This window comes from Harmonia axyridis, chromosome 1 (assembly GCF_914767665.1).
Source record: "Harmonia axyridis chromosome 1, icHarAxyr1.1, whole genome shotgun sequence".
NCBI classification, from domain to species: Eukaryota; Metazoa; Arthropoda; class Insecta; order Coleoptera; family Coccinellidae; genus Harmonia; species Harmonia axyridis.
The window spans coordinates 70,254,682-70,277,084 of record NC_059501.1 but is presented as its reverse complement, the minus strand read 5'-3'; the positions used below and the strand labels follow the sequence as shown (position 1 = coordinate 70,277,084).

Sequence of the window (22,403 nt, the reverse complement as noted above, 5' to 3'; positions counted from 1 at the left end):
AATATTATCTTTATAAAAATTACATACAAACGAAATTCGATCCCAAACTGATCGTGTACGGAAACCTCAAATATGAAGATCATCTAAGATCCTAGATTAAAAATCACAGAGAAATAATAATCGGGAAATATAATTTGAAACTCTCACACGATAATTATTATCTTCGTATACTACCTTACCCAATTCAGCCTTTCAAAAACATCATATTGTTCTTCATTCTTAATTCTAAAAATAAAACAATCAATTTTATATGTTCAGTTCACATTTAATTATATTCAAAAGGTAGATATACTCAAATATAGATATAATCTTTGATCACATTTATTACAAGGTAAACTTATACCTGATGTTTACTTTGGAATGAAAAAAATATCACATTGGACTAGAAAATGTTCTAACAATTCAAATTAAAATGTTAGGTAATATACAAATAAATATACATTTTATTAATGTTGAAATTTCTTTAAATTCTCTGAGATAGTTTATCCTGAGATCTAAGAATGGAATTTATCATTAACGACTATCTTCATAAAAACGTGGGTCACTTATTCGGAGAAAACACCTCTTGAACTCGTAATAGTAAACTGGAGCAACTGCAAGTAAATGAAATTTTTAATATCAAGTACATTTCAATTCTCAAAAGAAAACTATGAATGAGGAAACTTACAAAGTCGATGGACTATATAAAACACAATGAATTCTATGGGCCAGTTTCCTTTATATGTTTCATTATATCTGAGCAGAAGTGACCAGACGTTTATTCCCAATGTTGCTATGAAATAAATGAGACAAATGATTATTGTATGTCTGAATCTTTCATGTAATAATTCGATGAGTCCAACCTAAGAAAATAAGTATTGTAATATGGAATTACTGTAATGATGAAAGAAGTGTGAACTTACCTGATATACATATGTTGAGAAAAATTGGATGAAAATTGTAGAAAAGGCCAAAATGATGCATAAAATTTGAATTCTGGAAAAATATATATCAGATAAATAGATTATGTAGGTATCTCAAGTACTGATATTCAGTAAAAACTGGTATTGCATAAATATTCATTATAGCATTGTACTCACACTGAAAAGACCAAGATCAGTGCATTATAAGATCTCAAAATAATAGATACTATATTGATCAACAAGTCGGAGATGAGAAGAATTAATTGAAACGCAACAATGGGAACATAGCGACCAGTTAAATAGTCCACCATAATAGAGTACAGTTACGTACGGAATGATTGAAATATTAGTCCATCAAATGCTCAATTAATTCCTGAAAAAATATTCAGAAGCCCTTTCAAAATTGACAATTCCAGTTTTGCCATTAGGATTGATATGTTTCTCAATATGTAAAATATCAGCTTTAATTACTACAGTCATTTCATTTCGTTCATGATTTGAATATTTATAATTTTTGTAATAAAATCCAACCCTAACATTCACATTTGACATTTAAGTGACGTCATATTTGAACAGTGATGTAAGCGCCCTCTGATGTTGAACGTGCGAAAATTCTACAGAAAACTAATAAAATATATTTTTTTTCCAAGAGATCTTCTATTTCAATTTAATTATTTCAATTCTTGTGAGGAAGGGTATATTTTCAGCAGAAATACACACAAATATAGCAAATATAGAGTTTTTTTGGGAGTTATACACATTTATACAATAATTATCGATTATCAATACAAAGCGATCTATTATGCACAAGATATGTGCTAATCTCCTGACCCGATATTCTCTTCAACCAGAATGGTGCTACCACAGTCTGGGCACTGCATAACCTCCTCCTTATAACTAGCTAGTAGATCATCAACTTTGGGAATCTGTTTCAAACATTTCATACATTGAAGGACCTTATTCAAAGTAGGTTTTTCTCTGCTGTTTATCAAATTACCGATATAACTATATAGTCTTTCAGCATCATCAATTTGAAGTACATAAGTTCGCTGTTTACGATCTTTTCGTAATGTATCAAAATTAATCTGTAAAGTGCAGTGATCTTCATCTTGAAATTCACAACTGGTTATAGTGCTAAGCACCCAACTTGCACGTTCTTTGCTTGTAGTACAATCGATTTCTGTAAGATTGTCTTTAGTGAATACAACAAATAAGTCTTCATCTTCACCAGGAATTTTGGCCAAGTAGATTGATTCTTCACTATTAACCTCTATATCTTCATCCTCAGATGTTTCATCTACATTTGTGTTATAAATGTTGTTTTCTATTTCTTCTCCATCAACTGCGTTATCAGTATTAGGCTCTTTTTCATCATTGTTACTGTTTGTTTCATCCAGCACAGTAAATCCGCTCATATCTTGTGAATCATTTATAGAATTATCTTTATCTATAGGCCCTTTGTAGTAATTTAACCAGGATTCACCATAGGTCTCCCTCAAATTATGAATATGATTTTTTACTTCTAAATGATCGACTGATGAATATGAATGAGGAAGAACAATAGGTTCTTTATCAACACTTTTAGTGTCTTCAATGTCTACTTCTCTCACTTTCTTGGATCGGTCCACTGATGTTAAGAGTTTGTTACTTCCCTCAGAAGCACTGAATATTTCACTGTTAGACCTTTGCAAAAGAGGATGAAACGTTCCAATTAATTTAATATCACCTCTGTTCAAATGCTTGAAATCAAGGACAAATCTTTGAGGCTCTATGTTTGAATGAAGATAGACACATGTATTTTGTATATGTCTAGAATGATATGATAGTGGATTGCCAACTAGTGAGAGCCAATGCAATGCTGCTAAATGAGACAAAGAAATCAGTACCATATGATCAATTAAGCAATTGTCAGACAAATCCAATTCACATACATTTACTAAGTTTTTCAGTGGAGAAATATCCTCTAAAAAGTTGTTATTAACATTGAGAATCTGAAATAAGAGAAAGATAAATTATTATATGATGTCTTTCTAATAATATATGATTTTAACCATTCGTAAAATGAGAATTAATTTCATGTTCACATAGTGGGTGAAAAATTATTAATTATATAATTTTTTTTAAACAATGATAGATGATGATATCTATCTAAAATGCAAAGGGCATATTTATAGCTCACAATACCATGTTCATCTGAAACTTTAAACTCTTAAGGAGATGTTATTTCCCTAATCATTAAACTGTAACATGTGATGAAAATATACTTAGAATTTACCTGAAGTCTGTTGCAAATTTGTCCAGAAAATTTGGGTAACTTTTGCAATTTGTTATAGGACAAATTAAGATTCTTCAAATTATTTAAACAATTAATTTCATCTGCATTTGTAAGTTCATTATGACTTAGATCTAGAGAACTTAACCAGGGTACACATTCTAAGCTGTCATCTAAAGAGGTCAATTTGTTGTAAGGCAACACTAAATTCTTCAGTTCAGTCCATATATATTTAGAGGAGTAATCACCTCCACAATCTTCCAGTAGTCCTTTTAGGGAATCCAAATCTCGAGAGCAAATAAGTTGTTGCAAATGCAATCTTTGAGAACTCAATCCTATTATTCTGGAGATATCAACTTTTTGTATCTCAAGTACTTGCAAATTTCTAAATTCGGAGATATCAACTGCATTATCAACTGGCAGTATATCTGCAATTAATTTGAGATGTGCTATACTCTGCATCATTTTGAAAATTATTTGTATATTTTTTTTGGTTGTTTCTGTTGAAATTTGATCGCTTATATCAATACATGTGGGATGATTTATCATTAATTGTTTTATGTGAAAGTTCACCAGATTATTTACTTTGTCCAATACATGAACGGTAAGAGAGACCTTCTTAAAACCTTCTGAAATTGGTTTTTCATTTCCTTTTAATAATAGGGCCAAATTTTCTATTTCATCAATCTCCATTTCAATCACTATAATTCCATTAACAACATTAATAAAACACAAAGGATATTGTCATATACTAACTTGAAGCAACTTTCGTCACTAATAATAACCTCAATATTTGTTTTTGTTTTGACATCTAGGGTCTAATCATAGACCTAATATCCATAGACCTAATATCAATGTGATATTTAGACCTAATATCAATGTGATATTAGGTCTATGCATAGACCTAATATCACATTTGATATTAGGTCTATGTGGTATCCATGGATAGGTCTATGTCTGAAACCCATAGACTTAATATCCATATTAATGATAATGATAATGATAATGATAATGATAACTTGAAGCAACTTTCGTCACTAATAATAACCTCAATATTTGTTTTTGTTTTGACATCTAGGGTCTAATCATAGACCTAATATCCATAGACCTAATATCAATGTGATATTTAGACCTAATATCAATGTGATATTAGGTCTATGCATAGACCTAATATCACATTTGATATTAGGTCTATGTGGTATCCATGGATAGGTCTATGTCTGAAACCCATAGACTTAATATCCATATTAATGATAATGATATTAGGTCTATGCTGAAACCATAGATTGTTAGGTTATATTATTGTTCAAATTTAAATCATTTCATTAACTTTTAAGATATATGTTTTTCAGGATTGAAGTAGTAAGATAAGGAAATCAGGTGTTACATGTAATACAAATTTGTCATGACTAATGGTGATATTACTTTTCAGATAAAAAAGGAAGGGACAATAGGAATGAGAGATGAAATAACGGAAACAAATCTATCAGTAAATTAATAAATATAAACGATTCTTTATTTTTGGAATTGAAAATATGAGTCCTTATTCACTTAGACCAAGAAATAAAGAAATAGTATATGTTCATGACATAAATGAAAAAAAAAAGGGGTTTCCAAAAAGGTCAAAAAAACATGAAAAATATTCTAATTCCATCATCTCTCAAAAACCGATAAAAGGAAACACAAAGTCAGTAATTGATGAAAATTTAATAATTGTCGAAGGGGTTTTGACAAGATCAAAAACAAATGCTCGTTTAATCCTATCCAAAGAAGATGGTACTTCGAGGTCAAGCAAAAAAACAAAATTAGATATTAATGGCAATATAAGAAATGAAACTACTGGAGGATATTTAACAAGATCCAAAACACGTGGAAAACAATCCCAATTCATTGCTTCCCAAAAAGTAATGAATTTAAAATCGAGACAAAAATGCAATATATGTTGTAATGATATCAGAAGTGAAACAAAGACTAGAGTAAGATATTTAACAAGACCTAAAATTCATAAAAAACAATCACATTCCATAATATCAAACAAACCGACCAAATTTGATATAAAACAAAATGAAAAAATTAAAAAGACTTTGAGTGATGCCAAAAACTTAAGACAGAAGACAACTAAAGTTAATCGACAAATCAAAAGCAAAGGAAGTCTTATCTCAATGCAGGAAGGAAAAGACAGCCAAGAAAATGAGAATTTCAATGATGATGGTTTGATGGAGTGTTCAGAAATCAAAACTAAAAGACCAAAAACAAAAAGTTTGAAGGATAAATTTCGCCAAAGAAATTCTTTTGAAAGATATGGAGTTCAAACTCCCACTTTCGAGGAAGTACTTGATCGTAAAATCAAAATAAAAAGTGGAGCTGATGCTTTGGAAGCATTTGAACAAGAATTTCAAGATCTCAATAATTCGGAAACGTTATTGTCAAAAAAATCCAATAAGGTTAATTCAACTAAAGTGCAAAATCTTTTGGATTGCAAACATCTGTCTAGTGATAGGATAAAAGAATATTTTCAACAGAATTTGGATTATATTGCAGACATTTCAAATGGTAGTTTACCATCAGAAAGACATGAGAGGTTTAAAAATTTTGATACAAGAAGAGACTTAAATGAGGAAGATTTGACTTATAGCTATAGTATTATTGTTTTTGAACATACCCAGATCAATCTTTTAGTGGAATTATTAGAACATTATTTCAATCTTGATGAAAGAACAGATTATTTGTTCAAGGTATTGCTACCAGAGATTTGTTTGAAAATTTTTATGGATGAATTTGGAAAGACAGTCACAGAAGCTAAGAATTATTTGGATTGGAGACCCTTGGATTGAAAATAAAGCACCTTCCTTAAATTTTTGAATTGTTATAGTTTTAACCGGTAATGTATACTTTTATGACCAGTTTGAAGGTTCTGGTATTTTATATTTATACTTATGTAGCAAATATTATGAATTTCATCAACAATAGTTGAGTTGAATTGGATATATCAACATATACATATTTTTTGTATATAATTTATGATTTTTTTAATATGTTGAAATAAAGATTTATTAATTGATCTTAATATTTTGACATACCAAACATTGATCACCTATAAATTTCAAGTGACTCCAAAGACAGAAACATATCTCTGTTTGCTCTCAAGCTATCAAGGCAGAATGAAACTATTGTGTCGGGATGTTTTGGGATTCGTCAGAAGCATATCGTATGCATGTGTTTCAAATGGCTAGAATTAATTATTATTGATTGGGTTGAATCGGAATCAACTGAACTCTTATACCTTAGCCTTCAAACGAACCCGACAAATCATGACACAATATTATAATTCCTCGTGTCAAGCTTGAGTAAGGTCCAGCTTCATAATCGAAAGTGAACTCTCGTTTTCCGTGAGGAGTCTCCTTTTCAAATGAACTCGTTTCATAAACCCTATCAGATTGATTGCAATGAAAAATATCAACAATATGCTGAATGGACATGTAGTCATGATATATTCGATACAGAGGCGAAAAAGAAGGACGTTAGAGCGTGGAAAAGGTAGATAAACTGTTGTTGGGATGCGTACAGGCTCACTAAGAACATGGAAGATCAATTAGTGATAGCAAATAGGGACAGTCGATTAACGAATTAAATATATTTCTAAGCTATAGTACCTATACCTAAGTAGGTACGACGTCGCTGAAGAGAATCAACTTGGAACCTACTCAACAACTGATCATGTGGTACACCACGTTTGGATAAACACCATCCAGTCTAAAACCAACGCACTTCAAGAATCGCTTGTATATTTTCTCAACTTCTGATGTGTACATTATACCCAGGGCTCCAGACTACGCATCCATACTCAATCTTTGACCTCACAAGCGCATTGAACAAAACAAAATTTGTCCCTGATGTGTCCCGAAACCATCCTGAATTTTTCATGATGAAACCTAGAGTTTTGAAGCCACTCGAAACAATAGTACGCACATGGGACGTGAAGTAAAGTCTCTGATCGAACAGAAGGCCTAGATCTCTATACTGAAGGTAAGATTCGAAAAAACAAGTGGAACTCTCAGTCAGTCCAAAGGAAGGTAGTTTTCTAAAAAGTATACCGTGGTCCAGTCGGTCAAACGCTTCAAAGAAATATTACATCAACTTGAGAAGAATCATCTGAAGCAGAAGTGATGTACTGTGTTTACGCCAAAACGAACACAAAGGATGTAGCCATAGCCGTCTTCAACTGTTGAAGAAGGCTATGATGTAGCCAATTAAGTGTTTCTCCTCTCTTCAGAGATCTGTTACTTACTAGCTTCAGTCGGAGAGGTGGTCGGGGTTAATAGGTTGTAGCTAGCCCGGAACCTATTTTTAGAAATAGAAAGCAATTTCAAAGGCTTTGGTTCTCACACAAAAACAAATCTATCCACTTTCAGAGATTTATTAATAAGATGAAATAATCCACTAAATTGCTCAAATTGTAATAAAAAGTTAAGAGTGAAATATTGAATAACAGCTGCTTACAATTGAATTTCAACAATGAAAATTATTATGAATAGCTTCGAAGCGAAATGTCTCAAATGCAAAATGAAATGGAGCATACGAAATTATATAAATTGGATATCGAATGAAATTACAAAATACATAGCAGAATACTTCCATTAGCAATTAAAATCCAGGTGAAGTGCTCCTATGCAGAAAGAACCATCTGATTTGGTACGATACTGTCACAGCACCATATAAGGATTTCCAGGTTCTTATGACCAAAGTTTTCAGATGTGATGGATTCTTCGAAGTTGGATGTTGGTCAACGAAGTTCAATCTTGGAAATATATGTTCAAATCGAAATTCTGGGCTTCACCCAAAAACTAGAAAATTAATTTCTTTCAGCGACCGTTCAGTAGAATATATTGTCCTTGCCGTCCATGTTTCGCATAAAAAGTTGTGCACTCAAGTATAAAAAATTACATATGTGAATCGACAGCCATTTAAAAAAAAAAAAAAATAATAATCTAGCAAATAAAATTGGAACTGATTTTAACTGTTACATTGAATTTTGAATATGAAATTGAAAAATTTTTAATGAGTGGATTGAATTGAAGGGAACACTTAAGTGAAGATTTATTTTATATGGCGTGAGATTTTGAATATGAAAATGATCTAAATAATCAAATATATAAGAAAAATTAATTTTGAAGCGAATGAAAATGAACCTGAACGGCAAGGATGAATCGAATTTCGGTTGAAAAAAAATCTTTGTTGGGCAGAGGAGACTGCAAAAAAATATATTTCAAAATATATAGGCATCTTACCTCAATTTTTGATTGAGTTTCACCAAACCAATAGAAACTATGAAATATTAACTAAATCTCAAAATTAATACCAAAAATATCTATATCAAGAACTCAACTCTGATGACTTATCCCATTCACCAGAAAAAGCAGAAAAGATAGAATAAAATCATGTGCCACTCTGCAAATCTGAATTCTTCGAGACACGTATAAATGCAGTGGCGGTACAACAAATATGTAATGAATAAATTTAAATTTCAAAAAGAAAGAAAGTTGTAACGATCGTATCGTTACAAGGATCATTATTGTTCGCGCATGCTCAATGACTACGATACATAACCTTGTTAGATATGTCTGTTGTGTCATTTACTTTCACTTTATATACAGAATACTCTCCAGTTTAGTTTATATGAAGTTTTAAAAATAATAAAAAGACCAGCTGGGCTTTTACCCACACTTTCTCCTTGAATAACTGAGAAAGATTTAATTAACATCTTTATAAAAACTACCATCACTTGATCAGAGGAAAGCCGCTCTTCCAATGATCACAAAAGGCGGTGGATCAGAACACCCTGATTGGGCACGTTCTCATAGCTCCAGTGATACAAACACAAGCTTCGTTTGTATTTTATTAAGGGCTTTCCTCGTGCTGTTCTGACTAGGGATGAGACGGTATTTCAATACCGCGATTTTGGAACGGTATTTTTGAGTAACGTAGTAGCGCGTTCCACAAACGTAAAGTAACCGGTTCCAAAGTAACGATAGTTACGGCGTACCGGCACCGGACTTCGAATAATAACATCAAAAAAAAAATAGTACGCCAGTGCCTTTTACAAAACTAAATTCATTTATGATCACCCAAAAACTCCTGCTGTCAGTGCTTTCAATTTTTTTTCATTCATTTGCGCCATGTTCAACGAGGAGAAATTACTTTACCTTCCTGTAACTTCGTAAAAATCGTTTTTGCCATTGTGTTTTCAGTGCCTAATGGAATATATTTGATTTCCATAGTATTTTCCAGAATTAGAAGTAAACAATTCGATTAATGATTTCAATATTTTCGATGTTTTTTTTAATACTTTTTGATTATTTCTTCGATAAAAATTGGTTGTAGCAAATGTTAATTAGTTAGTCCGAGATCACTTTCAACAATTGAACCTTATTCTCAATCGGAAATGCAAATATACTTAAAAATTCTCTGTAAAATAACGGTAAACAAAAAATCGATTCTAGATATTACTATATGTGAAATGAGTTTCTATCAATTTGTAATATTCAATCAATTTGCCAATGAAATTCCAGCTATAATTTCTTTCACGTAATACCTAGATTATCCGATGATGGTATATTTCCACTGAAGTTTACACCATCTGTTTTTAATGAGGTGCCCTTCGAAGATTCTAACCATGTTGTTATTCTGAGCCACCAAAACATTTTTATGGTTTTATGATTTTGTTATGCTTGCATACGTTCTTCTTAAATTACGTAGAAACTCAATGAACAATGAATTATTATTCAACAGGACAGTCCACAAATAGTCTAGGTATACCAACGGTCTCGTTTCCTTCGTTCCTCCGTCGCTGGTACTCAACTTAGTTGCAATCGCCTACGGTTTTGTTACCTGTAACCACAGTTACAAAATCGCGGTATTTTGGAGCGGTATTTTTCTGGAGCGGTCGCGAATGTAACGCGACTGGTGAGTAACCGGTATTCCCATCCCTAGTTCTGACCTGCTCTAGTCAGACTATTGCCCCATAGCTTATTATCGGCCTCACAATCATGACGTACATCCATAGCAGTCTGCAACGGCATACCTCAAATCTATTTTTAGAATCTGCCTACATAAGAAAGCGCTTTAGGCATGCCGCAGACCGTTTACCTTCTCTTGGATCGTTGTTTGTTTTGACTTGTCATACAGGCGAACCAAAAATGGATTCGAATTTTTGTTTTTACTTAACTATGCCCACAATGAATTTCACAATGTATCCTAGGTATTAACTTTGCGCTTCTTGAATTTATTGGGTACCTACTCATTTTTGTTTTGTTGTGCCTCTATTTTGGCGCCCCAATAGCCAGGCGCTCTGAGCAAGCGGATGACAGGCTCTGTCCCTATGTTTTCTATCCACTGGAAATGGGTGTCTTGAGAGGCAATTTTGATTTTACAAGAGGAACATGTAAGCGAAATACGGTGGTTGTTTGGTGATGTAGTGACTCCTTGCTTGCCTGAGAGATGGTGTGGTGGGCTGTGCATCACCCCGGCACCTGGCACCGTTTGGGTTATGAACCCAACCGTGCTACGGCAAAGCCACCATACTCCGCTATGGAAATGAAGGTGAATATGGCAGGTAACTCTGAGTGTCATGCTGATGAATGGATTGGTCTTCCTAGGATGAATAACCGTAATTCTCTGAGAAAGTGCACCTTCCTAGTAGGCCAAGATTTTGTGGAATTTTCTCTGCCAAACGTACGTTGACACGCCAGATTCCATTCATTTTCCATATTTTTCTCTCAACTAAAGATCCGGAGCTCGATAGTTTTTACTCGATATGGATAATGAAGAATGTTTTCTCTTTATCTCAATTCGGAATACGTTCATTTTGTATGTATTCGCAATAGATATTCTTGATTAAAGCGAGATATAAAATATTGAAACGTGCCTATAGAGAATACTTGTGTAAACTTAGCTATAAAACGAATTTGGAAAATCCTTTGAAGCTTTTTTCTCAGTATTCTCTTAAGAAAAACATGTTATTATCATTCAAACTACTGTACTGTACATCCCTGATCTAGACCATTTTTCCCTTTTTATCCTCCTTTTCTTTATTATCTTCAAGTATTAAAACAATTTCTTCAGAATATTTATTTATTGAACATATGTATTTGATGATACTTCTATAAACTCTTCAATTGGTAACTGCAATAATAAATAATTGAGAACAATAAATGGGGTTTACAATTCATCTACAGAAAGATTGAGTAACTAGGAGAGAACAGTAGAAAAGTCGACTTTGGGAAAAAGAATATAACAGCTTATATTGAATCAGGATATTAGAGCCATTATCTGCAAAATCCACAACAATCTAATGTCCATCTGTCCAGATTAAATGTGGGTAGGTATATGAATTACAAAATTTTCAGTGAAAAATCTCATTCGTGTGAAAATGTTTTAAAGTCAGCGATTTATTTTTTTAATCAACCTGAAATTTAAAAACTATCAAATTATAGGGAAATGTTTTAACAATTCCATGTCATTTCAATTTCGTATAAGTACATTTCCAAATTCCATTTATTGGTCGAAAATTTTTACAAATAGATCACTGAAACTAAAGCCTTTTCCACTTAAATCCAAACACTACGATTTGTTTCTTTACATTAGATGGTATGTTGTCCATCAACACAAATAGTCATTGTCAAAAATTTCCACAGTAGCTGACTAATATTTTTCAGAATCAAAGCTTAGTTAGAGATAATAGATTTCTCTTTACAAAACTGTTAATTTTTTTAGAATATCAGTGGTATTTGGATGTTCAATTATATTCAACATCAACCGTAACTGAGCGCGTTAAGGTATAACCATCTCATTGTCACTGGATTCGAAAACTAAATAAACACTCATCAGCAGTGCACAGTTTAATTAAAATATTCACTCTTATCACCGACTCTTTAAGAGGTCATTTTAATCCAAAAATCATGATTTCCACTCTTTGAATTTTCTGAGCGACACTTTTTTGAATCTTGACATCAAGTCAGACTCTTTGCTTTCTTCATCACTTAAAGTTTCACCCTCCGAATGCACTTCGCGATGACACTGGGTCTTCGTTTGGGTGCTACCAGTGGCATTCGTTTCTTTTTCGGAATGGACTTTGGATCTTATATTTTTCCTAGAGTCTTCGTTTTTATGATTCCTCCACTTGGAGGTAGTGGGATCGCTTAGTGCTACTTGTACTGGGGCTTTGATACTACTGCTGGCTACGTTACGAGCGACGTTGATTCCTCCTCTGATTCGATCCAAGGCCACCAACTTTATTGTTGAGGCGAAGCGATTTTTTCGAAGAGTTGTAGGTGTTGCATTGGCGCGCTCTTGCATTATGAACCTGCCGAGAGTTTGCCAATGGCTTTGAGCACTGTAAACATTCTCCAAGTCCGATAGAGGACGTTGCTGAATGTTAGGATTGGCACCACCCCATTCTAACTCTTCGACGATCACGAATTTCATAGGATCCTCCATGCGTCTCGCTTTAACTAGCGCCTGTGCTAAAACGTCTTGAGCGCATGCGTTCAATGGTACTTTCAGTATGGCGTATGGTATTTCCGGCGACACATTGTATATACATACAAGGAAAGTATCGTTTTCCTCCCATGCATTGCTAGGCGCCCCGTCTGATTTTCTTGCGTCTCTTTCACGGTTGGCAACGCTTCTAATCGATGACAACCAGGCTCTACTACTCGGGTCATTTCCCATCTTCTTCAAGATGAATCTACCTTCCCCTTTCCACTGGGATTGTGCTTGAAGAGGTCGTTCGTCCAGATTTAGTATTCGTTGAGTCGAAGGCAGGTTATGGTCCTTTTTCTCCCATCCTCTAGCCACTTCCTCGACTAAAATGTAATCGTTGACTTTGTCTGGAGTAATGTTAGCTTTCTGCAGGGCAAGAATAAGGACATCGTGCACAGTGCTTTCTTGGGTGATTTTGAGGATGGTATAGGGCTCCTCAAGTACAACCCCATACACCATGAGGAAGAACATTCTTCTCTTGACGCACAAAGGCGTTCCAGCTAATCCTAAGTAGGTATTATCAGATTTCTCTGCTGGTTTCTCCGTTTCAGTTTGACTTCGATCCAGTACATCACTGTTGTTTTCCAGACTTTCCTCCTCTGAGCTGGAGTAGATGAATAAAGTCGACATGTAGAGATACTTGTTTTGGGGAGATCTCAGACGTAAATGCCTGTATCCCGGCCTAAGACACTTCAAGGGCAAAATTCGGTGAGCTAAGAGATGATTGTTTGTAGCGTCCATGACGGTGAACCGAAGGAAGGCCAAGTCCTGGAACATCACTCTGAACTGGAAAGTGTCATTCCATATAGGATTTAAGGCGTTCTTGTGCACAACTTTGGTCTTGTGTTTGTTGCAGTCCACAGGGATACCTATAATTTCAACTTCAACGTAAGTGCTGAGGTTTACGTTTGTCTGGCTGACGTACTGGCCGGATACTATGTGCAGAACGATCTGAGACGAGTGCAAACCGTCGAACTGTTTGTCCCACGGGTTGAACCTTCTGTACATCACGTGGGAACGGTCCCACATCACGCTGGGCTTGCTGGCGAAGCCGCATTTGCCATTCATCTCGAACATTGCGTTGTTGAGCTGCATCGGTGTGTCGTCCGTCTGGTAATTCAGAGCGGCCATCTGTATTCCGAAGGACCAGAATATCACCGGGTTGAAATTCGACGAGTCGATCCTCATGCCGGCTGGGTAGGTCCTCATGAGCTGCGTTTGAGTGTGGGCGACTAGCTGAAGGGGCTGTTTCCTGCAGAGCTTCTTTGTGGTGTTTTCGTTTATGGAGGAGCACTGGTAACAGGGCACGTTGACGTTTGATCTTGGAGGCTTGGGTTCGACTTCGAAGATGGTGGAGTCTGATTCGTTGAGGTTGGTCATGGTCGAACTCACGGTCGAGGCGTTGCTGCTGCCGGTGGTCATTGAACTGGCCGAACTTGAGAGGCACGTTTTTTGATGGCGTTGTTTCACTGAACTGCTCGGGCTTATTGTGTTGAGACCTCTGAACTTGATCGCCTGGAGAAATATGATGATAATTATTTATAATTGCTGCCCCTAAAAAAACTAGATTGAAAGAGTAATTACCTGAATATACACGACTATGTCTGACAATTCTTTAGATATTTGACTACCCCTCTTTTTCATTTTGTCATCAGGTGGTATCCTTTTAGTGGAACTGGTCTTTGCCATAGCATGTGGTAGACCATAGGGCCTTGTTGTTTCGTTGGTTATGATGCTCGCAATTGGTTTATCTGTAACTTTGGAAATTCATATTGACAGTTCATGATGAGCAAAAAATTTCGTTTTTATACGGTACGATCGAAACACATATTAGAATTACTTCAATGTAATCTGACCAATCAAGATCAGAATACTCAATATTATTGTGTTCGTTCGGGATTTAAGTACTTAGATTTTAAAGGCTAGTTGTCCTAATATATGTAATTTTCAAATTTTGAGCCAAAACTGGTCTTAAATTATAATTATTGGCTTCTACTTATAGATGAAAAATTTCACGCCAAAATCAATATTGACCGCAGTGCACACTACTCTCAACCGGAGTGTGATAGAGACTTGAAATTTTCAAGTTATGTTCAGAACACTACAGGGTGATTCACTGGTAAATGGGCGGAAGCTGAGGGTAGATAGAGGACACTGAGGCGAGTTAGAATAACCAATATGTGAAGGGTCTATCTCTCTTTATAAACAATATATAGTGTTTTATTGATTTTGTTAAATTCTTCAATTACCCTTAACTTTCGAACCACCCTATATATTTTCATGATATTTGGTACGTTTATACTCTGCAACAAATACTTCATACAGACATAGCAACTGATTTTTTTTTCAGGTACGGCCTAGGAAATATTGATAAATAAGATTCAATTCAACAAAAACAGTCTGTAAATCAAAATTTCTTGAAATTGATAAGATATTCGAATGAAAGAGAAAAAACCAAAGGGAGAAAGGTTGAGCTTTCGCATGCGATTATAATACTCAATGAACCTAGTAATATTAGAAAAAGTTCAGAAGTTAGAGTAAGGCGATATTGCGGATGCAAATAATTTCATACAGATGTTTATTTAGTGATGAAGAACAAATCATCAGAGATGGTATTAATAATTTAAAAAAATTACGTCTGCGCCGAACCAAATCCTTTGCTACAAAACACGCCTATTTCCAATACAGTTGTGTGGTGTTTGTAATAATATAATTGGTTGGTCCTTATGTGTTACCACCTTTTTTAACTGGTGAAGATTATTTCGATTTTTTTTTAAATATTTCACCTGTTTTGCTTGATGCAGCTGTTGATGTCGGAGGCATGCATTTTCAACACGATGGGGCTTCCCTTCATTTCAAGGCCATTGTGACGAATTTTTTTAACGAAAATTTTCTAAATCTTTGGATAGGTAGGGGGGACCTCATAACTGGCCTGCAAGGAGCCCCTACTTGAATCTTATCAATTAATTTGTTTCTGGTTCTTTAAAATCAGGAGTTTACTTGACACGAATAAACGATAGAACTTCTTCAGAGAATCTATGACGCTTGCGGCAATTGAAAAATAATCAATAAATGATAAGAAAATCAATAACTTGTCTAATTAAATGAGCACAGATATGCGTTGAGTAGAATGGTATCTATTTTGGGCAGTTGTTGTGAAACTTTTTTTTCTCTGTATCAAAGGCTTTTTTATAGCATTAAGGTTTTTCATTAAGTTGTTATATTTTTTGAACTCATTTTATTGTTTATTTTCAATTTAGACATTCGATAAATAATTTTAATCCTCGATATTATCGTTTTCAGTGGTGATATCACTAATTGAAATCATTAAATTTTGGTTACTGTGTTGTCTGAATATTCAGGTTTGACTAGATTTATTGGCTATTGAAATAGCATGAGGAAGTTCGAGGAAAATCTTGCTCCCTTTAGTTTTTTCTCCTTTATTTGAATATCTTATCACATTAAACAAATTTGATATACAGGGTATTTTTTAGGGGTTGAATCTTATGTATCACTTTCTCCTCGGCAGGAACTGAAGAACAAATTCATTCTGTATGAAGTGTATGTCGCAGAGAATAAACGGACCAAATATCATGAAAATATATCGGGTGGTTCGAAAGTTATGGGTAATTGAAGAAATTGACAAAATCAATAAAACACTTTGTTTTTTGATTAAAAAGAGAGATAGACCCTTCAAATATAAGGCAATGAATCAACATGTATAATCATTAATTGGCAAACATTTTCTCAATGGTTCCAGAGTTGTGCCCATAAAAATTTTGTTTTCTCAAAAATTGAAAAAATACCTTTCGAATTTAACTGAAATTTGAAAATTAGTTGGAAAATAATGGAATGATTGAAGCCTAAATGTGGCTCATAGCCAATCTTAATCAAAATGTGAGAATCGGATTATTGTAACAGTATTTTTGGAGCACTAATGAAAAGGAGTCCCCTCAACATTTTAAGGGTGTTTCCTATTCATTAAAAGAAAAAAGTTGCTCTTATAATGATGGTTAGCCTTTAGGAGGCATTAAATGTATTACTTACCATCAACATTATCTTCATCGTCATCGTCGTCGTACTCATCGTCACTGAAATCATCATTAAATGAGCTGCTACTCGTGTTACTAATTATTGAACTCGTACGGCCAGGCACTGAATGTCGCATTCCAGAACCAGGTCTGGAATAATCAGTCAAAATTTTTCCATACTTCTAGTCTTTGCTAACACGGCAAACGTTCCACTAAAGGGATAAGCGTTCAGACTTCACAACGCCAAATTGTGTACCGAAAAATTTACGAGATATTTCTCAATTCCGAATCAAAACTTCTCTGTCATATGTACTCAGTAATATTGGAAGTGTCAACAGGATGCAACTGGATTTTAAACTTATTCGATAACATACTCTTTTTATATTTATATTCGGTCCAACAAGCTGCTAAGGGGGATATGAAGCAGATAAAGCATACGAACAGCCCAATGGATAGGTTACACCAATTTGGAGTAGTGAACAATGAGAAGCCTATTCCAGTCATGCGAATCAATCAATCCAATATCCCCTTAGCAGTTATTCTGTGACGTCGCGCCGGCTGACAAATCTATAATAAGAACCTTACAAGTATAAACAATTTTTTTAACATACTTCAAGACTGAACTACGACTACATCAATATAAGAGCAAAAACGTATGTGCTTCTCTTGGCTTTTTGAATGTCTGTTTTTGGGAAACTGAATTTTCTGCCTTGAGATTATTAGATACGAAAATAAATAAAAAAAAAATCAGAGTGAACATTTCTGATATGAAAGAAAATTCAGAGAGATTTTGATACTGGCAATAAGCGAATGTAATGTAAGCTATAAAAAATATTCAGAAAATTTCTTTGTTTTTGTTCAAAGATTTTTTTTTATATATTTGAAGTATTTTATTTTCAATGATTATATTATAACGCATCTTAGATAAGCTATTTGGTTAGATGAAAATATTATCTTAATCATTGACATCCTTCATAGATTATATTTTAAGAATCATATTAATTTGAAAAAAAAATTCTGTCAAGTATGCTTAAAAATTCTGATAAGTGTAAGAGTATTCTAATACCTAGTGAGTGATTTCGATGGAATAATGAAAACCTACGCCTTCGTAATTTCATATGTCACTTGCTTGTTTATACGCATGACGTGTTTTGACAGCCTTTTACTTATTAGATGCTTTTTTTTGGGAAATATTTATGCGAATTCGGAATATCTATTTATGAGCTTTATGAAAATCACTCAATGATTTGGTGGTTGCGAGGAATCTGTCTAATAACTCTTATATATGATAGATATAGCCTTTCCGATAAGAATCCAGGTATGTAGGTATATAAAATCACAGCCTTAACGGGACCATCTAGACTCTAGAGCAAAAATTACAAGAATAAGACCCCCCTCGAAATCGTCTCGAAGCCCCAGGAAAACTTCCAAACCTTCGATTTACCTCGCGGTTTTCGAGTATACGGGCTATTGCGGATTAATCTGATAGTCAAGTCTCTCTCCTCCATTGGCAATTTGAAATTACCATGACGAAAAATCTACTTAGGGTCACAATCTCATATTTGATTAGTTATTATCTCGATATTTGAGGTTTGATGTTTTCTTTGGTGATAGAAATTTTGATACACTTTCTTTCAACCATTTTTGTCAAAATGAAAAGTTCTTTGATCAAAAATTTTCATGTGGGCAGGAGCCAAACGGCACTTTGATATTATTGCTGCATATTCGGTTAAGCATTTGAAATGTTATTAGACCTAAGTGGAATATACCTGATATAATAGTTGAGATGATATAGTTGGACAATTTTGAGAAATGTTGATTTATCACTCTGTAGACCATACAGTACTTCAAATAAGTGTTGTTTCAAATTTTCAAACATAAAATCATAACAAATCAATAGACATGCATCTAATGCTGGAGCCTTTCATGGCCGGACTGTTCAACAGACAGTTTGGGAATGAATTTTTTGATTTTAGATTCCAAATTAAATATTTAACTCAAAAATATTTTCACTTCCGTATTCTTTATTCTGGAACTATATTTTGCGAATCTGCTGGATAGTTGCTCAATCAGTTGACACTTCCATTCAAGAAGAGGTTAATACTATTGAAATTGATTTCAAAACTTTAACAGTTCTCGTAAATTTATCGGCTTACAACAGAGGATATGGGAGGAATGGATTGGAAAAGGGATGAAATAATGGTTCTCAGCTCTATTTTCAATCATGGCAAATGAATTATTTACAACTTCGGGATTCGGATGATATTGAAAAAAAAGAATTGATCACAACCGTTTGATCGAAATGGAATAATATAATTATTTTAAATTTCTCACGAATCCTTAACTTCTGAAGAAATTTTTAATATTTTCAATGATATTCTGATATTTCTTGTGATAAAATTACCCGGGATGAATTTTGAAATATATGAAATAACTAAATACTTTTGGATTAATGAATTCGAATGGATATTCTTTCTATGAACTATTCATATTCTGAAAAGGGAACGAGAACTAAATGTACCATCATTGTGTCGAAAAAATTGAGATATATTGAAAAAATTTAATTACCAATATGCATTAGGTTCGTTCAGATACAAACATGGTCAAATTGCGCTTAGTATGACTAGAAGAAAAACACTGCGAATTTTACATTATATAATTCACTTTATTTCCTCTTTCAACACAAAAAATCTTGAGTCATGAAGGGGGAAATTGAAGTTTTTTCCTCGAACGCTTTCAAAGATTCATTATTAGAGATGAATAATCAAAATTCAATTCGAACGCTTGGTTACCTGTAAAAGATCCGAAATGTGCAATTGATTGAAATCGTGTGAAATTTTCTGATAAGCGTAAGAAAATTATAGGCTTTCTAACCGTGATCTAGTCGCTTTTTTCCCTCAGGTTTCTCCGAAATGCGGAGGATTCTAGCGTTCTACGACCAAGATGCCTATTGTAGTTATAAGCGAAACGTCTGGTGAAAACCGACTAGCCCACATCAAGAAAGTCTGGAATATACAAAAAATTCACTCGTTTTTCATTATTTTTTTATATAATTGAAGTATTTGCAATTATTCAAATACATCATTTTTGAAATATCGATAAAAAAATCATTAAAATGGGTTCAACTCTCATTTCCATTGTGTGGTTGTTATCAAATTCAATGATTTTTGCAACGTTAGTTCGGGAAAATGTGTCGTACCTTTGAGGCTGTTTTTCTGTTTAGAAAAACTGTTCAAAAAAAAAATTTGAACAGGTTTTTTACAATAAAGCCTTGAATTTCGGAAAAAAACGACGGAAGCAAAGTTGTACGCCTATGTATAATATTTTTATCTCGAAATATTACACCAAGTCGTTCAGATGAATTCTGTATCAATTCAATACAGAAAAATGCTCATTTCCTCTGAGGTTGGGTCCTCTGGTCTCTATCAGGGAAGTTCCTCTGTGGGGGTGTTCTGATCCTCCTATCTTTCTTAGACCTATTTCTTACTACTTTGCTGAGGATGGCGCAAGACACATAGTAGTGCAACTTTGCATAAAGTTTGGGCAATGTATATTGGTTATATACTGATGCTTCGGTGTTATCCCTGACAGCGGCAGCTTCGACGATATTCCTAATATGGAATTTTTTAATTGCCTTGTCTTTGTCCCTGTGCATCTTGCACAGTTGGCGCAACCAAGAAAAATCCTACAGAGTGTTTTTCACTGTCGGAAAAAGTTTCTAAACCCATTCTCGGGTTTGCGTTTGCTCGCGTCACGTCGAATCGTAGAAAGGAACAGAAGAAGTATGGAACAAGTGGATATGGATGATATTATCCTTACTTTCATTTTAAATGCATTCAATCTTCGAATTGTCCAAAGAAGCTATGGGATTCCCTAGTTTTCATGGTGAACACGCCACTGTAAGGAAGCCTTACAGGGTCGCCATGGCAAAATAAAATTTCGCCACCCTGCTTTGCCTTATTTATTTGAATTTTCTTTGAAAAAGCCTTCATTATTTTTTTAGCCATCTTTTCAATTTCGTATGAAATCGTCTTTTTCAAATTGGCTCTTGAGAATTTTATTATTTTACTACTAAGAAAACACTTTTGTTAAAAAGTATGTCTTGTTTTCAACTGACTTTGTGCCCCTACAATTTGGCGCCGCGGCAAAATGTCCGGTTTGCCGGTCTTGAAGTCTTACAGACAATTTTGAAATCAACGACAGACTATGTATTTGAGAATGGAATCAGTGAAAATTCCATTACTTTTGAGTTCTAAGCTACTTGACTATTTTCGATGTTATCGATTGGATCTGCATTATTCTTTTCAGGCATCTTTTCAATTTCGTATGGAATCGCCTTTTTCAAATCGGCTCTTGAGAATTTTATTATTTTACTACTAAGAAAACACTTTCTTTAAGAAGTATGTCTTGTTTTCAACTGACTTTGTGCCCCTACAATTTGGCGCCCCGGCAAAATGTCCGGTTTGCCGTCTTACAGACAATTTTGAAATCAACGACAGGTTATGTATATGAGAATGGAATCAGTAAAAATTCCATTACTTTTGAGTTCTAAGCTACTTGACTATTTTCGATGTTATCGATTGGATTTGATGGAGTGATGGAGATAAGTAGATAATCCCGTTAATTACATTTATGTCAGTTCGATTAAGTTATTCATTTTCATTAATTATTGACCAGTTTTCCAGAATTGATTTAGCCTATCCTATTCGATTTGATTGCGGATATCTGTTTTGAATTTGCGTTAAAACACCACGAAAATTAATGCGATGGATATTGATTTAACGTTAAATAACTTTATTTCCACAAAATTGATTGCGCGGATATGGTTGCCAAATTTGCCAATTATAAAATTGAAAACATGAATTGCTCCGATGGAAGATAATTAATATTACTGAATACTGATTCGGCAAGACTCACAAAAAAAAACCATGGTATGACGAAAAAATTGTGAAATAGGAAATAGCGTAAATCGAATATTTTTACTGAAAATTAATAATGGTTTTTTACTATTGTCATAACACTTTACTCAATAAGTTTTCGGCATTGCCAGTAAAAACACATTTTTCTTGAAAATTCGAAAAATTTAGTTGTCCACATTCGTCCACCTTCAAGAGTGATACATGTGCTCCTCTACCTTTTCAATACCTTCTCTGTAGAAATATTCGTCTATGCTATTTACAGGGTCCAAGTCAGGAGAATAAGCAGGGTACTCAAGCAGTTGGAAGCGCAGTTAGCTAAATTGACCATGGTTTTCATCGATTTTTGACTGTCAATGAACAACAAAAAAATGTAATTGATAACGAGGGAATTATTAAAAAAACAAAGAAAAGAATGAAAGACATCCGTGCTAACCGTAGACAATTGTTTCGGGCTTTCAGCCCTCATCAGTACGGAGAAAAAGTGTTAAAAGATGAACACTTGGAGGAAAACAACAAACAACAGGACACAGTCTTATTGAAAAATAAAATTAACAGCAATAAATAACAAATAATTACACCAATGAATTCTACTGTAAAAAGTGACTCTAGAATGTTTTTATTTCATGTGGATAGTACCAGTAATAAAGAAGTTGTGAGAACTTTTCATTTTACGCCATCTTCCAATTTTCGGTTATAGCTCGAAAACAGTTGAATTTAGAAGGTTGCGCTTTTCGCCAAA

At 34.0% G+C, this 22,403-nt stretch overlaps 4 protein-coding genes and 1 long non-coding RNA gene across 11 annotated transcripts in view; 1 reads left to right on the top strand and 4 right to left on the bottom strand.

Annotated features, from left to right (window-relative positions):
* Positions 1-244: 244 nt before the first annotated feature.
* Positions 245-1,468, bottom strand: LOC123670761 (transmembrane protein 138). The gene is made up of 4 exons (XM_045604308.1): positions 1,080-1,468; positions 903-975; positions 668-842; positions 245-593 (listed from the first exon to the last, which is right to left on the bottom strand). Exons 1-4 carry the CDS (start codon positions 1,211-1,213, stop codon positions 514-516), a joined length of 462 nt encoding a protein of 153 aa, XP_045460264.1. The 5' UTR covers positions 1,214-1,468; the 3' UTR covers positions 245-513.
* A 157-nt stretch (positions 1,469-1,625) lies between these two features.
* Positions 1,626-3,988, bottom strand: LOC123670756 (serine/threonine-protein kinase 11-interacting protein). Its single transcript, XM_045604301.1, has 2 exons — positions 3,178-3,988; positions 1,626-2,893 (listed from the first exon to the last, which is right to left on the bottom strand). The coding sequence occupies exons 1-2, from the start codon at positions 3,865-3,867 to the stop codon at positions 1,721-1,723; spliced, it is 1,863 nt and encodes a 620-aa protein (XP_045460257.1). The 5' UTR covers positions 3,868-3,988; the 3' UTR covers positions 1,626-1,720.
* On the top strand, positions 3,644-6,235 carry LOC123670757. Of its 2 annotated transcripts, none has more exons than XM_045604302.1 (2): positions 3,644-3,778; positions 4,607-6,235. In XM_045604302.1, the coding sequence occupies exon 2, from the start codon at positions 4,710-4,712 to the stop codon at positions 6,006-6,008; it is 1,299 nt and encodes a 432-aa protein (XP_045460258.1). In that variant the 5' UTR covers positions 3,644-3,778; positions 4,607-4,709; the 3' UTR covers positions 6,009-6,235. The 2 variants fall into 2 exon arrangements, with proteins under 2 accessions (XP_045460258.1, XP_045460260.1); XM_045604304.1 differs by lacking the exon at positions 3,644-3,778 and adding an exon at positions 4,482-4,536.
* A 1,340-nt stretch (positions 6,236-7,575) lies between these two features.
* Positions 7,576-8,763, bottom strand: LOC123688742. Its single transcript, XR_006750095.1, has 2 exons — positions 8,463-8,763; positions 7,576-8,018 (listed from the first exon to the last, which is right to left on the bottom strand). It is a non-coding gene; the product is annotated as an uncharacterized LOC123688742 (long non-coding RNA).
* A 2,527-nt stretch (positions 8,764-11,290) lies between these two features.
* Positions 11,291-22,403, bottom strand: part of LOC123671009 (1-phosphatidylinositol 4,5-bisphosphate phosphodiesterase epsilon-1-like) — a 317,167-nt gene continuing 306,054 nt past the window's right edge. For 3 of the 6 annotated variants that reach the window (XM_045604639.1, XM_045604638.1, XM_045604643.1), the window contains 3 exons: positions 16,762-16,895; positions 14,299-14,471; positions 11,291-14,229 (listed from right to left, as the gene is read on the bottom strand). In XM_045604639.1, coding sequence (XP_045460595.1) covers positions 12,130-14,229; positions 14,299-14,471; positions 16,762-16,895 — 2,407 coding nt within the window. In that variant the 3' untranslated portion in view covers positions 11,291-12,129. The remainder of the gene's footprint in view (positions 14,230-14,298; positions 14,472-16,761; positions 16,896-22,403) is intronic. The other 3 variants (XM_045604640.1, XM_045604641.1, XM_045604642.1) reach the window with 3 other exon arrangements.